Source organism: Danio rerio, chromosome 7, assembly GCF_049306965.1.
Source record: "Danio rerio strain Tuebingen ecotype United States chromosome 7, GRCz12tu, whole genome shotgun sequence".
In the NCBI taxonomy this organism is placed as follows: Eukaryota; Metazoa; Chordata; class Actinopteri; order Cypriniformes; family Danionidae; genus Danio; species Danio rerio.
In genome coordinates, this window is record NC_133182.1 from 29,757,371 (window position 1) to 29,772,785 (window position 15,415).

General features: G+C 37.1%; 1 protein-coding gene across 1 annotated transcript; it reads left to right on the forward strand.

Moving 5' to 3' along the window:
- Window positions 1-10,008: 10,008 nt before the first annotated feature.
- LOC137490286 (serine/threonine-protein kinase pim-2-like) lies at window positions 10,009-15,150 on the forward strand. Its single transcript, XM_068218410.2, has 9 exons — window positions 10,009-12,575; window positions 12,747-12,899; window positions 13,113-13,304; window positions 13,470-13,561; window positions 13,767-13,817; window positions 13,967-14,345; window positions 14,446-14,622; window positions 14,765-14,853; window positions 14,937-15,150. Exons 1-9 carry the CDS (start codon window positions 12,260-12,262, stop codon window positions 15,009-15,011), a joined length of 1,524 nt encoding a protein of 507 aa, XP_068074511.2. The 5' UTR covers window positions 10,009-12,259; the 3' UTR covers window positions 15,012-15,150.
- Window positions 15,151-15,415: the final 265 nt, after the last annotated feature.

Genomic DNA, 15,415 nt, shown 5'->3' on the forward strand with positions numbered 1-15,415 from the left:
TAGCAGAATAATAAAAATTATTTTAAAATAGAAAGGAATGTGGTTGAGAACAAGCTGATTAAGCCATAGAGATGAGTCCTTCTAAAAGATTGTATGTGGTAGAGACGTCTCTCATAAAATAAAACATTGATTATAATCTCAAGTTTTTAGTTGAAAATGTTTAACACAAAGGTCAGTTAACAAATGGGCTATAAGCACACAGACTTTTAATTTCAGTCAGCCAGCCCCAGGGTTTCCGGTTAATTGTCATCCCATACAAAATCGCTGCGTTTAAGATCTGATTTCTAAATGCAGTCGTCATTTGCTTTATACATTTAACACAAATTTAGTTTATGAATATTGATCTTTTTATCAAAGTTGTTGCAGTCATGATGACCGATCACATGGCGTCATCATCATTTATTTATTTTTTCATTTATTACAACAAAACATTTACAAATAAAACAGAAAACAGTCTCTACAAACTATAGTTCCTTTTTAAACAATAAGGGAGAATTATGAATAACATATAACAAATGCATGAGAGAAATAAGAGGAAATGAGAGGTTAACATAAACATAAAAACGAACAGGTCTATTAAATACATAGTAATAAGTATAAATTCTAGGAGTTAAACATCAATCTTTAGGCTAATACTTCTTGTTTGAATATGCTAAAAAAGGGTTTACATATGTGTACATTTATAGATATAAAATTTTCCAACGTAAAAAGCAAAACAAGGTGTTTTGATTAGGTCTTAATAAATGAGATTATTTTGGATAATGAAAGCATTTTCAAAAAAGCGTTTTAATCCAAAAAGATTGTGTTGAAAAGAACAAAAGGTAAAATAAGTGAGCTATGTAGAAGTTTCCCAGAAAGAGCAGGTAGCCTTTAAACTGCTAGACAGGAAATAATATATATATATTTATATTATAATAATAAAACCATTTTATAATTATTTAGTAAAATAGTTCTTTAACTTAATTTGTTAAGAGAGCTTTAGGGTGGCAGACTGGCAGGATCAATGATGATGATTTTCTTATTTCAAGTCTGTAAGACTTATTTGAGTTCATATTTAGGTTATTCACTAAAATATACACTAAAATATATCATTTAAATCGTTCATGGAGATGAATGCAGTAAATAGTCTGTATAAAAAAGTTAAAAATAAACCTGTGCAAACAAGCTAACCTTTATAACCAGATTATTTAACAAAAGATGATTACTGCAGTAAAATATTTGTGGTCTTTTAATAAGCAAGATGTGTGCAAGAAAGAGAGGGTGTGAAAAGTGAATTGTTTGTTTTGAAACTTTTGAATCGGAATTTGTCCATGTATAAACATAAACCCAAAATACACGTGTTTGTTGTCATGTAGTAAACTTGGCCAATCGTGTAATATCGGTGTCGTCATCAGAGCTCCTGCAGTCGCTCTTCAGAAGCTGCACGGTCTGAGTCTGCCGTCTGATCTCGGAGCGCTGTCGCGGTACTTTGATGCCACATGTGACAGTCACGTGGCGTCGGCGCAGCATCAATCCGAACAAGATTTCTAACCAGAATGCACCGCTTTAAGACAGATTTCGATCGATCTGCGCAGCGCTGCATAAAGTCGAACGCACCTTATAACTTGGAAAAGCCAGTGAGGGTATGATATATGGATGTCATATGGGAGTAATCGCGCAGCAGGTGCTGCAATTTTGAGAGGTTCTGTCACCGACTTGGTCCCAGTCATTCCCATGGCTGGCCAGCAGAGGTCATCATCACCGGACTTCTAACATTACGTCATCCTCAAACACTGATTGCAACACACCTGCAGCACATCTCTATGATTACCCACGCACACACATATAAGCAGCCCAAACAATCACTTTAGTGCGAAGTCTTGTTCTGCCTTGCTGACATTACTGAGCATTCATCTCCTTGCCTGACCTCCCCGTTATTACCTGGACTGTTTCTTGGCCTTGCCTTGCCTTGCCTTGCTCTGCCTTGCCTTGCCTGCCCTGAACCCTGCCTTTTACCTCGACTTTGATCCACGCCACCTGCCTCTGACCCATGCCTGCTATCACTATCCTTGACAGCCAGCCGCCAGCCTATCGACCCAGTATTACTACGTTTTATGTGAGTTCGCACACCAGTACCTACTGTGTGCTTGTTATTATACAGTGTTTAATAAATATACTGCAAATGGATCCCTCTGTGTCAGACTCCTCGTTACAGGTTCATTCAAAGGGAAAATTGTTCAGACAAAAATACACAATTCAGGTCTGTAAGAGCCATTATGTTTGTTGTAATGCTGTTTTTGACCACTGGGTGGAGTGTGGATTTGGAGGAGTATATAGGTAGACATAGACTTAGAACAGCAGGTGTGTAATTAGAGGGAAGCACAACATTTTTTGACCGTGTTTGGAAAGACCTTTGTGGAGGCATTCAATGTAATTTTTATGAGCATTTATGTACCAAACTGTGAGTGGAAATTGAGCCATAAGAACTGTTTGTTAAAAAAAATAAACCTGATAAGCAGTATTTGGAAGATTATTCGTTTGTTGAGATCTCACGCGTCAGAAACAACCCTACAACACCTCAAGTGACAAAATGGTCATTTGTGTCACTACATTTGTCAAAAAAAATGGCTTCTTTGTGGATCATCATGCATCATTTATGGACTTTCTTGAGGAGCAGCTGTGATGAACTGAATGAATGAAACAAAGGTATGTGTAGCGCTACTTAATGAATGACTTTGTGAGCACACAATAGCGTAAATTCAATGCATTGGTTGCTTAAGTTTTAAAGTTGCTATGAAAGCAAATGATTTTAATTTGTAAATATGAGTTTAATAAATTGTGATGATGATGGTGCGGCTACCTGTGAACAGACAGAGACTATTGTGCTGTTTGAGAAGGTTGAAACAGAGCATGTGAGGGAAAAGCGGCTCCTTAGGCTCACTCCTAAGGCATTATTGGAAAAATTAGAAACTCTGCAAAAGACAAAAAAGTGTAAACTAAGCAAGGCAAAGAACTTAATGGCTATTATAAAGGATTTTATGTCCAACCAAGAATTTGAAAAGCAGGTGCAGTGTTCTTTTGAGAAATTCATCAAATTGAGAGACGAAACAAAGGAAATGCACAATTCCGTGATGGTTCTTTTGCCCAGTGAAGAAAAGGAAAAACAACAAACATGGTTCAATGGAAAAATGTTGATTTTCCATGAGTTTGTAGATGATGTTGAGAAATGGTTGAGCGCTGAAAGTCAAGTTTCATGTTCTGGTGTGGATGAAAGGGTATGTCAAGAGGATGTTAATCCAGATGATAGCGTTTCCAACATCTCCTCATGCAAAACAGGAGCCGGTGACGATGGAGACTGTGCATTATCAATTGTACCAGTTCAAGTCAAATCCAGTAAGGGACAAACGGTAATTTAAACCTATGCATTTTAGGATCCTGGCAGTTCTGCCACATTTTGTTCAGAACGCTTAATGCACAGTTTGAAATTAAAGGGAAAGCAAACTAATATTGTTTTGAAAACAACGGGCATTCAAATGGCTGTTAATAGCACGGTTTTGACTGGATTGGAAGTGTCTAACCTTCTTGATGACACCTTTTATAGTCTTCGAGAAGTCTTCACTCTAGAAAGAATGCCTGTATCCAGAGACAACACTGTCACTCAAAGGGATTTGGAAAATTGGCCATATCTGAAAGGTGTTGAGATTCCTCAAATTCCTGCTGATGTGGATTTGCTGATTGGAGCAAATGCTTCCAGGGTAATGGAGCCCTGGGAGGTTATAAACAGAAATGGAGATGGACCTTATGCAGTTAGAACCCTATTGGGATGGGTTGTAAATGGACCACTCCAAGGAAGCAGGAATATGGTCAAATGTTCAGGTGTGACTGTTAACAGGATTTCTGTAAGAACATTGGAGGATATGCTCAGTAAACAATACAATCATGACTTTAATGAGAATGCTGTTGAAAAGAAGGAAATGTCAAGAGAAGAGCATGCATTTATGGAAAAGGTAAGCAAGTCAATTGAGTTTCAAGATGGACATTATAAATTGAATCTTCCTTTTAGGATGGAAACTCCCATGTTGCCAAACAACCTTTGTGTGGCTAAACAGCGCTTAATTGGATTGAAAAGAAACTTTTAAATAAACAAGATTTTCCATCAAGAATATAAAGATTTCATGGATGAGGTAATTCAACATGGTTATGCTGAAATAGTACCGTTACATCAGTTAAAACAGGATGAAGGGAAAGTTTGGTATATCCCTCACCATGGGGTTTATCACCCCAAGAAGCAAACATTAAGAGTGGTGTTTGAATTTGGAGCTGCCTTTAAAGGTACAACATTGAATGATCAGCTTCTGCAGGGTCCTAATCTGACAAATTCACTGTTGGGAGTTCTTGTGAGGTTTCGACAAGAGGCAATTGCATTTATGGCTGATGTAAAAGCAATGTTTCACCAGGTTAAAGTTGCAGCAGAAGATACTGACTTTCTTCGTTTCCTATGGTGGCCAGATGGTTATATCAATCAGGACTCTGTGTTTCATACAGGATGAAAGTGCATTTGTTTGGTGCTGTGTCGTCCCCAAGTTGTGCTAGCTATGCTTTGCGTAGAACTGCAGTTGACAAAAAGTTGACTTTCCTGAAAAGGTAATTGACACAATTCACACAAACTTCTACATGGATGATTGTTTGAAAAGTGTACCTTCTGAGGAAGAGGCCATCTTGATGATCAAGGATCTCACAGATGTCTGCTTAGCAGGAGGTTTCCAGTTAACAAAATGGATCAGCAATAGCCATATTGTGCTACAAAGTGTACCTGAAGAACACAGAGCCCAGGGCAAAAATATGATGGATCTGGACCAGTTGCCAATGGAAAGAGCTCTTGGTTTGTGGTGGTGTGTTGAATCCGACACTTTCAATTTTAAAATAACTGGCAAATATCATCCTTGCACCAGGCGTGGTGTTCTGTCAAAGGTATGCTCTGTTTATGATCCTTTAGGATTTTTGGCGCCATTCACTCTTAAGGCAAAAATTCTCCTGCAAGAGTTATGTAGGATAAGATGTGGATGGGATGATCTGCTAACCTTAAATCTCCAAAGGCAGTGGTCTTTTTGGTTAAAAGAGTTTGGGAAGATTGCAGATTTCAAGATGGAAAGATGTCTAAAACCAGCAGGAATGGATGAACTTGCCAACGTTCAGTTGCATCATTTTGCTGACGCAAGTACACTAGGATATGGCACTGTGACGTACCTTAGGATGGAGACAAAACACGATGTCCACAAAACTTTCCTACTCAGTAAGGCTAGAGTAGCACCTTTGAAATCAGTAACTATTCCACATCTTGAACTGACAGCTGCTGTGCTTGCTGCTCGAGTGGACAAAATGTTAAGGGCAGAGTTGCAGTTTCCATTGGTGGATTCAGTATTCTGGACAGACAGTATGTCCGTGTTCAAATAAATAAAAAATGAGGACAAACGTTTTCTTACCTTTGTCGCCAACAGGATCTCTGCAATAAGAGAAATTACAACACCGTTACAGTGGCGATACTTACATACGTCTCAAAATCCAGCAGACTGTTGCTCCAGAGGTCTGAAAGCAGACCAGCTGGTAACAAACAGAGAATAGATCAATGGACCAAGTTATCTGTGGAAACCAGTGGAATAATGGCCAGCACAAATATTTGATTCTACTCTCAAAGCAGATGATCCTGAAGTCAAGAGGAACATGTGTGTAAATAGCACTCATGCAGAGATGTATAGTAACGAAGTAGAACTACTCAACTACTGTACTTAAGTACTAAAAGGCAGTATCTGTACTTTACTGGAGTATTATTTTTTTCTCCTACTTCCACTTTTACTTAAGTACATATTTTACATGAGTTTAATACTTTTACTCCGATAGATTTTTTTATGTGCTGCATCGTTACTCGTTACTAGGGGTGTCAAAATGATTGATATCAGTTCAGTAATAGGTCATACCCAGTTATTACGTGATGACGTCATTTATCTCCTATGAGCGATGTCGCAATACTATGGCGGAGGACGGAGGTGCGAGGGCGAGGCGGCACAGCATACCAGCCGCTAGTTCACTATTAGGGAGAAATGTTGTAAAACTTCACCTCTGCCTATCTCTCGCTCTCTCACTTTGGACATTTGACCCGCTGGCCAGTTTGTAAGGTAACTTTTCCTCTCTTCTTAGCTGTTAAAGCTGTGGATCCAGACATGAGCGTGCCAAGTTTTCTCCACTGTGTCTATTACCTGTGATAATCGCGTATTCTTCCCGCCATGGGTGAACAGCGCTTATATTTCTAAAGCCCTTTCTGTTGAGGACAATAACCAATCATAGCCGTGTAAGACCCGCCTGTCATCTCTCAAAAAGTAGGCGGAAAATATTTACATGAGTTTATTAGCTGTAAATGCTCGTGCTGTCTTCTGTGCATGAGTTTTGTTTGATACATCCAGAAAGAGTGTTTTTTTTGAGCAGGTCAAATTAAGGGCACAGTTCGTATATCTGACTGCTGTATTAAAGGACAAAATTTTATTACAAAAAGCCCTTTAACTGTCACACCAAGACAAAAGCAATAGAATTTTTTTTGATTGCATTTCTTAACTCCTAATGTCGCTAGTTAACACAATCCGTGCATTTTTATTCAACACATCACATTATTTCTAAAATATCAGCCTCTACCAAATGGTTGAGATGTTGGTTTATGGTAAAAGTACCAGAATTAATAAATATACTACAGAAAATATGAACTGTAAGACCAATTTCATTAAAAACATAATAAAAATAAATAAAAATTATTACTAAATCATAGCCATAAGCAGGATTTGAACGAAGCTGAAGTAGCTATTATTGTGTTCAGTCAAAGGCAACAGTTTAAAAAAAAAAACTGTAAGTTTTACCTGTTTTAAAAATAAGCCGAGAGAGCAAGCTGTATAAATTGGATCCTGTCTATCAAGACTGTATTTTGAGAGTAGGAAGACGATTGAGAAATGTGAGCAGAAGATGGCAGACTTGCCGCAGGAACGACTCCTTCCCAATTTGCCTCCATTTTCGAATGTTGGGGTGGATTATTTTGGTCCTGTGGAAGTTAAAAGAGGACGCTTTATTGTAAAACGTTACGGAGTCATCTTTACTTGCATGGCAAGTCGAGCAGTTTATATGGTAGTCGCCTACTCGTTGGACACTGATTCATGCATCAACACTTTTCGAAGATTTATCTGCAGACGAGGGCAAGTAACTCAAATAAGATCAGATAATGGTACCATCTTTGTTGGCGCAGAAAAGGAATTAAAGGAATCACTGAGATCATGGAATCAAAACAAGATTCAAAGGGCAATGCTCCAGAAAGGTGTCCAGTGGAGTTTCAATCCTCCAGGAGGTTCGCATTATGGTGTAATCTGGGAACGTGTAATTAGAATGGTCAAATGAATTTTGAATTCCATCCTACATCAGCAGATTTTGGATGATGAAGGATTCCATGCTGTCCTATGTGAAATTGAGGCCATTCTAAATGATCGCCCAATAACTAAGTTGTCAGATGACGCTAATGATTTGGAGCCACTTACTCCAAACCATCTTCTTCAGATGAAAGGTAAACGTATTACCACCTGGATTATTTGATAAATCTGAATTATACAGCAAGAGGAGATGGAAACAGGTCCAGTATATGTCTGACTTATTCTGGAAAAGATGGACAAATGAATATTTGCCTTTGCTTCAAGATTGGCAGAAATGGAATAAGGAAAGGAGAAACTTTGTTCCTGCTGACATTGCTGTCATTGTGGACTCGTCTGCCCCTCGAGGGTCTTGGTTAATGGGGCGAATTCTGGAGGTTTTTCCAGATAAAAATGGACTTGTTCGTTCTGTGCGAATACAAACTAAAACCAGTGTACTTGAGAGACCTGTGACAAAACTTTGTCTGTTGTATGACAGCATGGAAATATAATGGACTGATGGTAAAGACTGTTAAATTTTACATCTACACAGAATTGATTAATACAATGTTTATAGTGTTGATTTAATGGCTCTCTGTATGAACATTGTTGAATTGTTATGTCTACCTGCCATGTACAATTAGGGGCCGGGGTGTAAGAGCCATTATGTTTGTTAAAATGCTGTTTTTGACCACTGGGTGGAGTGTGGGTTTGGAGGAGTATATAGGTAGACAAAGACTTAGAACAGCAGGTGTGTAATTCAGACATCCCAAGTCTCCCGGAAGTTGCGGGAGTATCCCTGAAATGCATAGACACTCCCGGATGCCCGCAAATAAATGATAATCCCCCAAAAATATTTGCTTGTATTTGCAGAAAGACCCTATTAATGATGTATGTCAATCAGGATTTATGAAAGGGCGACACATTTCCAGTAATATAAGACTCATTTTAGATTTGATTGATTACAATGAAATAATTTTTGGATAATAGTTTTATTTTATTTGATGCATTTGATACAATTGATCATAGTTTTATGTTTAAGACTCTTTTTTTTTGGCTTTAAAGATTATTTTATAAAGGCTTTATTTAAACTAAATTAAATTATCACAAGGAAAAACATTGATTTGAAATCAAGAGGAGCATACAGTACGTCAAGGTTGTCCTATATTTCACCCTTTCTTTTCTTACTGGTAACACAAACTATGGCCCTGCATATCAAAAGAGATAGATTTTGAGGTAATAGAATTTTAGCGACAGAACTAAAAGGTTCTCAGTTAACTGACAACACTTACATTTTTCTAAATAATGAAATTAAAATTAAAACTGCTATTGATTGCCTCAATCTTTTTTCATCTGCATCTGGTTTATGTTTAAATATTTAAAAATGTGTAGTGTTCTCTCTGAAAATATGCAATGATACTAATATATATGGTATTCCAGTAAAGAAGATGGTAAAATATTTGGGTCAAAAAATTTGTAAAGATCAAAAAGAGAGAAGTAAACTGAATTTTACACCAATTATTAAGAAAACAAAACAAACATTAAACTTATGGTTAATGAAAGATTTGTCAATTAAAAGAAAAACATTATTAGCAAAAACAGAAGTTTCGTCACGTTTAGTATAAACTGTTAAAGTCAGAATTATTAGCCCCGCTGTTTATTTTTATTGTATAACTATGGTTTATTCTGTAAACTATTGAAAAATATAGCCTAAAGGGGCTGATAATTTTGACCTTAAAATGCTTTTTTTAATAAAACAAAATAATGATATTATATTGATGATACAGTTATTCAAAAGGAATAGACAACTTTTAATTATTGTGAATTTATTTCAATTACAAGATCCCCTTAACTGCTAAAGAATTTGCAATAGTATTTGATGCAATTTCTAGTGGACTTGTTTGGCTCTTATTCGGTAATGTATTCACTGAATCAAATCTTTTACTTAGTAATCAGTTAAGTATCAATGGTGTGAAAATTATAGACAATAAATTGAATAACTGTTACATTAAAAGGTTTTGCAGAACTACATTGTTGCCTAAATGCAAATCTTTTTAAAATTCCTTATTTGAGCGAATTGAGTGGAAAAAAAAGTTTGAAAACTTACCTAGTAAATACTGTCTCACCAATAAAGTTAAAGAAGTGACATATAAACTAATACATCTAATTTATCCAATGAAACAAGTTGTTACAATTTTTTTGAGACTTTTTTTAAATGCACATATACCCAAATGTTTTGGTTTGATGTTAAATATCTTGTGTCTAAACTTACAAAATTAAAAATTCAGTTTTCTTGTAAATATATTTTTTTGATATGCAATAATAATAACAAAACTTTGGAGCAAAATTTGTTTATTAATTTAATGATAATATATACAAAGTACCATGTACACAAACAAAAATGGTCCAATGATAGGCCTGATATTGATTTGTTTAAAAAAAATATTTTCAGCATTATATTGAAACCCTAAAAGTCATAAAAACATAAAAAAGCTTCAAGGATGTGTGCAATTATGGATTATTTTTCTTATGCAAATTTTTTTGTGGTTTATATATACCTGTAATTTATTTTGTTTGTTTTTTTATTCTCTACTGCAGTGGTCTGCAAACTTGTTCCTGGAGGGCCGGTGTCCCGCAGATGTTAGCTTCAACCCTAATCAAACACACCTGAACAAGCTAATCAAGGTCTTACTAGGTACACTTGAAACATCCAGGCAGGTGTTTTGAGGCAAGTTGGAGCTAAACCCTGCAGGGACACCGGCACCCCAGGACCGAGATTGGTGACCCCTGCTCTACTGATTTGTTCCTTTGATGTAAAAAAATATAAGTATTGTATTCTTCATTTTTGTATGCTATTGTTCTTGTTATGCAATAAAAAAGGCTGAAAAACACTAGCTGTCTACACTAGCTGAAACACTTTTTCATTGGCTGAAAAACACTAGCTGTTCATAGCCTATTGGCCACATAATGGATGCAATTGTCTGGTGTTCAGCTCAAGCAATGTGAGCATCCTAACCATTAATTTATTCATAAAAATATAATGTTGAAACATCTGTTTGTGTTATAAGATGTAATTCTTCTAATACGTTATTTTTCAGTGGCACAATGTTTTTATTTTTTGTTCTGATCCTCTAGATAGAATAACCTTTAAAGGGATAGTTCACACATAAATTATAATTTACACTCTATTTACTCACCCTCAAGTGGTTTCAAACATTGACAAGTTTCTTTTTTCTATTGAACACTACAGACTATTTTGAAGAAAGCTGAAAACCTGTAGGGTGGCACGGTGGCTCAGTGGTTAGCACTGTTGCCTCACAGCAAGAAGGTTGTTGGTTCGAGTCCCGGCTGAGCCAGTTGGCATTTCTGTGTGGTGTTTGCATGCTCTCCCTGTGTTCGCGTGGGTTTCCTCTGGGTACCAAGGACGTGTGCTATAGGTGAATTGGATCAACTAAATAGACCTTGGTGTATGTGAGTGTGTGAGAATGAGTGTGTATGGGTGTTTCTCAGTACAGCGTTGCACCTGGAAGGGCATTCGCAGTGTAAAACATATACTGTAATAGTTGGCTCATTCTGCTGTGGTGACCCCTGATAAATAAAAAAAACTAAGCCAAAGGAATGAATAAATAAAAACCTGTGCACATGGACTTCCATAGCAAAAAAAAACATGGAATTAAGGGTTACAAGTTTCCTGCTTTCTTCAAAATATCCTCCTTTCTGCTCAACAGAAGAAGTCAAACAGGTCTGCAGCTAGAAAAGCGTAAATAGATTATGACAGGATTTTTGGTTTTGGGTATAAACGCTGCTTAAATACAGCAGAATTTTTAACTTAAACTGCTGTAGAGTGTAGTTTCAAGCCTAGTTAATCACATGAAACATGAAATTCAAGGTCACTTGATAACTAAAAAAATGACACACTCAAATCCATAGTGTTTTGAGATGAAATCAAATATTCAAGTAAGTATATATGAGAGAGAGTGTGCTCTGTCGACTTGGTGTGTGTTTTCGGAAGAGTTTGAAAAAATGGGCTATATGCAATCATGGTCTTATAAAAGAAAACATTCAGAAATTGATTTAAAAATTGATGCCCAAAAAGTGCTTAGTGCTGGACAAAGCCAGAAAGTGTTAAAAAGAGTGGCTGGAGATTGTTGACACCCGTTACAAGTTAGATCAAAACCAGGCCGAGCTTCATAATTTAAACAAACATTTTGAAATATATTTTATTTAATTAAAATTGTTTCCTGAAAAACACACGTCCTCTAACTTATAAGGAAAACGAAAGGAAAATACTAGATTCAGTAGATTCACATTATTGTTTTTAAATCCCATCCACACATCTCTACTCTAATTAATTTCTGACTTCAATTCCTTATACATTAAATATACATACAAAAAGAAATAAAACTCTTCAAGTAGACTACTCCCACTGACATCATGAAGTAATGTGGACTATCAGTTCTGTTCAGATACCATGATATTTGCCGCCCTCAAGTGGTTGAGAAAGAGAATTCAACCAATAAGAAAGTATTAGCGACGCAGCATTATACTGCAGAAGTACGGAATTAAACATTTATATAAGTGTTTGAACAAGTATTAAAACAAGTAGATTTACATTTATAATATGATTTAATATTTATTTTAGCTTTATTTTAGGCATTACTATAAGAATTGTCAGGTATTATGTATGCAATATGTAGTCCAGCAAATTTTAAAACAAAACAAATTGATCTCAAGGACATTTTATTTGATGTCATAATTAGAACGTCAAAGTGGAATGTTAAGGCTTTACGGTGTAATTTAGTTTTAGTGGGTAGTTTGGAGTGAGACAGTGCGTTTGTTTTATCATGGGTCAGCGAATTTCTTGTCTGAATATAGCGACAGAGTCAGAGTGTGTGTACAGTTTACATCCTAGTACACCACTTCAGTTAAATAATGACACGCCTCGTCTTGAAAACCATCAGCTTGATGAGAGCCGTGTCGTTCCTTGTGAGGAAGATGGAGGGAGTTTGGTAAAGGAGAAAAAGAAAGAGAAGAAAAAATCGAGTTTTTGGAGAAAGCTGTTCCGCTTTTCACGCCCAAGAATTGGAAGGGGTGAAAAGGTGGAGCAGGTGGACAGTGAGAAGGTGAAGCCAGTCACCAAAGCAGAACCTTCTACTGATGGTAAATCCCTTTATTTTTTGTGTGACTGGAATTTTTTTTTTTTTATAAAAATGATCACTTTAAAAATGATAGCTTTAAAATATTGTCTCTGCAAATGTATTTGTAAAAGGATTGAAACGTTTCTGTGTGTTTTAATTAAAGTAAATGTTGAATGGATGTTCCCCTCTTTAGATCAAACCTCAGTAGGAAACATCTCAAACCCTGTTGAGCATCATGACTACCAGCAAGCTCCTAACAACCTTGAGGTTCCTTCCTCCATCATTGACCTGCAAATACAGGAACAGTGTGAGAATGTGGAGCTGGAGGAAGAAACTTCTACTGATGGTAAATCTCTTCATCTTTTGTGTTTACTGAACTTAATCATTAAAGAAGATCATCATAGCTTTAAACATTTGCAGAGTTCAAATGTTCAGATGTGCAGATGTTTGTGTATCTGAACTCTTCAGTTTTGTCTTTGTAAATACTATAAATGTATTATTTGTAGCAGTATTGAAATGTTTGTGTGTTTATATATAATTGTTGTATTTTCCTCTTTAGATCCAACTTCAGTGGAGACCATATCTTCTGTAGAGAGTTATGGTCCTCAGAACACTCCCAACAGTAGTTTTGAGATTCCTCTCTTCACTGTTGACGAGCAAATCCAGGAGTTTCCAGATGATCTGTCAGAGGAAGAAACTGTGTGTCCTCTGGCAGAAAACCCAAGCCAAGACATGGTCTTGATTATTGGGAGTAAGTTCATATTAATTATGGCTGCTTGATGCTTTCACTTTTTGAAAGGATTAGATGTTTCTGCATTATGTATTAGTGACGTAATGGTGTATAAAGTGGTAATAAAGTTTTACTTTTGCATTGTAGAATATGAATCTGTCTCTAAAACTAATTATATTTGAACAGGCATGTGCTGGACCTACAACATGGGTGAGCTACTGGGAGAAGGAGGATTTGGTGCCGTATATGCTGGTGTCCGTGCCCATGATGGTCTTCCGGTAAATTTACATATATTTTTGCATAATCTACCTAACTAACTATATTTATGTGTTATGCTTTGTCTTTTGTAACACAATTAGAGTGCTTGATAAATGGTCAACCTGACCAAACATGCTACAAATTCATGACTAGAATTTCAACAAGGATTATTGAATGGCCTGAAGTAATCCAGTGCTAACTGTTATATTCTGTTTTGTTGATCAGGTGGCAATCAAGTTTGCCAGAAAAATGGAGGGCATGGAATATCTCTACGTTGTAAGTAGACTCATCTCCTCTAACTCTGTTTTTATTTTATTTTTTCAACAGTGTTAATCATAGACAGCAAACTATCTCTCAATAAACAAATTATAAACATGTTGTGCAAACCACCTTAATTTAACCATCCTAAAAACTCTTTCCACTAGCCTGGCCTTCCAGAACTTGTACCACTTGAAATCGGCCTCACACTTATGGCAAACAAGGGTCCCAGCTCACCCAACATAATCGATCTGCTGGATTGGCAGGACTTTCCAGATCATTATATAATGGTCCTGCAGCGCCCTTCACCATGCCTGAGTGTGTTCAAGCTGTTGGAGAGCTGTGGCAACATCTTTGAAGAAAGGTTTGCTCGGTATGTGATGCGCCAGGTTATCGAGGCAGCTGAGACCTGCTGCCGGCGCGGAGTATTCCACAGAGATATAAAGTTGGAGAACTTAATAATCAACACACACACCATGGATGTCACCCTGATTGACTTTGGCTGTGGGAACCTGTTCCACGAAACAGAGTACCACACTTTTAGTGGTATGTACAGTATTAAAACTTTAGTGTCATGACACACAAGCTGCTGAATACAGTAAAAACAAACTGTTGTAACTCAGACATGCAAATCTCTTTCCTCCAGGCACAGAGATGTACTGCCCTCCGGAGTTTTTCGAAACGGGCAAATACTTAGCACGGCCAGCAACTGTGTATTCGCTTGGAGTGCTGCTATACACTATGGTGTGTGGATATATGCCAGACTACACGGATCGGGAAAAGATGCAGCACTGGCTCTGGTATCTGCCGTCCTTGTCCTGTGGTAAGAACTTGAAAAAATTGTAACAATCAAACAAAAAAGTGTCTGACAAAGCCACTTGGCTCAGCTGTCCAAAATGCCATCAGGAGAAGTGTAATGTAAAGGATGTTTAAAGTAATAGTCAAACAGTAATCCTGTCTTTCAGAATGCAGTCATCTCATAAATGCCTGTCTGCATCCCGATCCCAGCGAGAGGATACAACTGGAGCAGATCCTCCTCCACGACTGGTTTACGGTACCTATGATCTACAAAAACTTTTCAAAATGTCAGTTTTTTTGGGGACAATAAACCTGATTTTGTTTTTGTTTTTGCTTTAGATCACAGCATCAGACATGGAGGATGAGCGCCCGGTCCTGATCATGCAGGAAGAGCTGATTAGCCAGGCATGCTAACACCAGTGGCCTCACCACCTCTCCAGTCCTTTACTTATTGCTAATGTCCCGTGTCAGAGCTTGAGGCAGCAATACTTGCGTCTTGCGGTGTTGCTGCCAAAAATGTATTGTTGAATTGAAATAAAATTGTGTCAATTGAACTGTTGTGTTTGTCATGTTTTTGTCCCATTTTTTTGCTGAATTAGAATTGGAGTTTGCATTAAGCCTAGTAAGACCATGAATAACTAGTACAGGTGTGGGAGCCATACGTTGTATTTTGGCTATTGGCCACAAGGTATCAGTAGAAGACTTTATAACTGTGGCTTCACTGCATGGAGTGGGACAGTGTTGGTAGGAAGCACACAGTTTTTGACCGTCTCGTCTCGTAACTGAGCGTAACGTAACTCAAGGTAACAGAGAAGTGT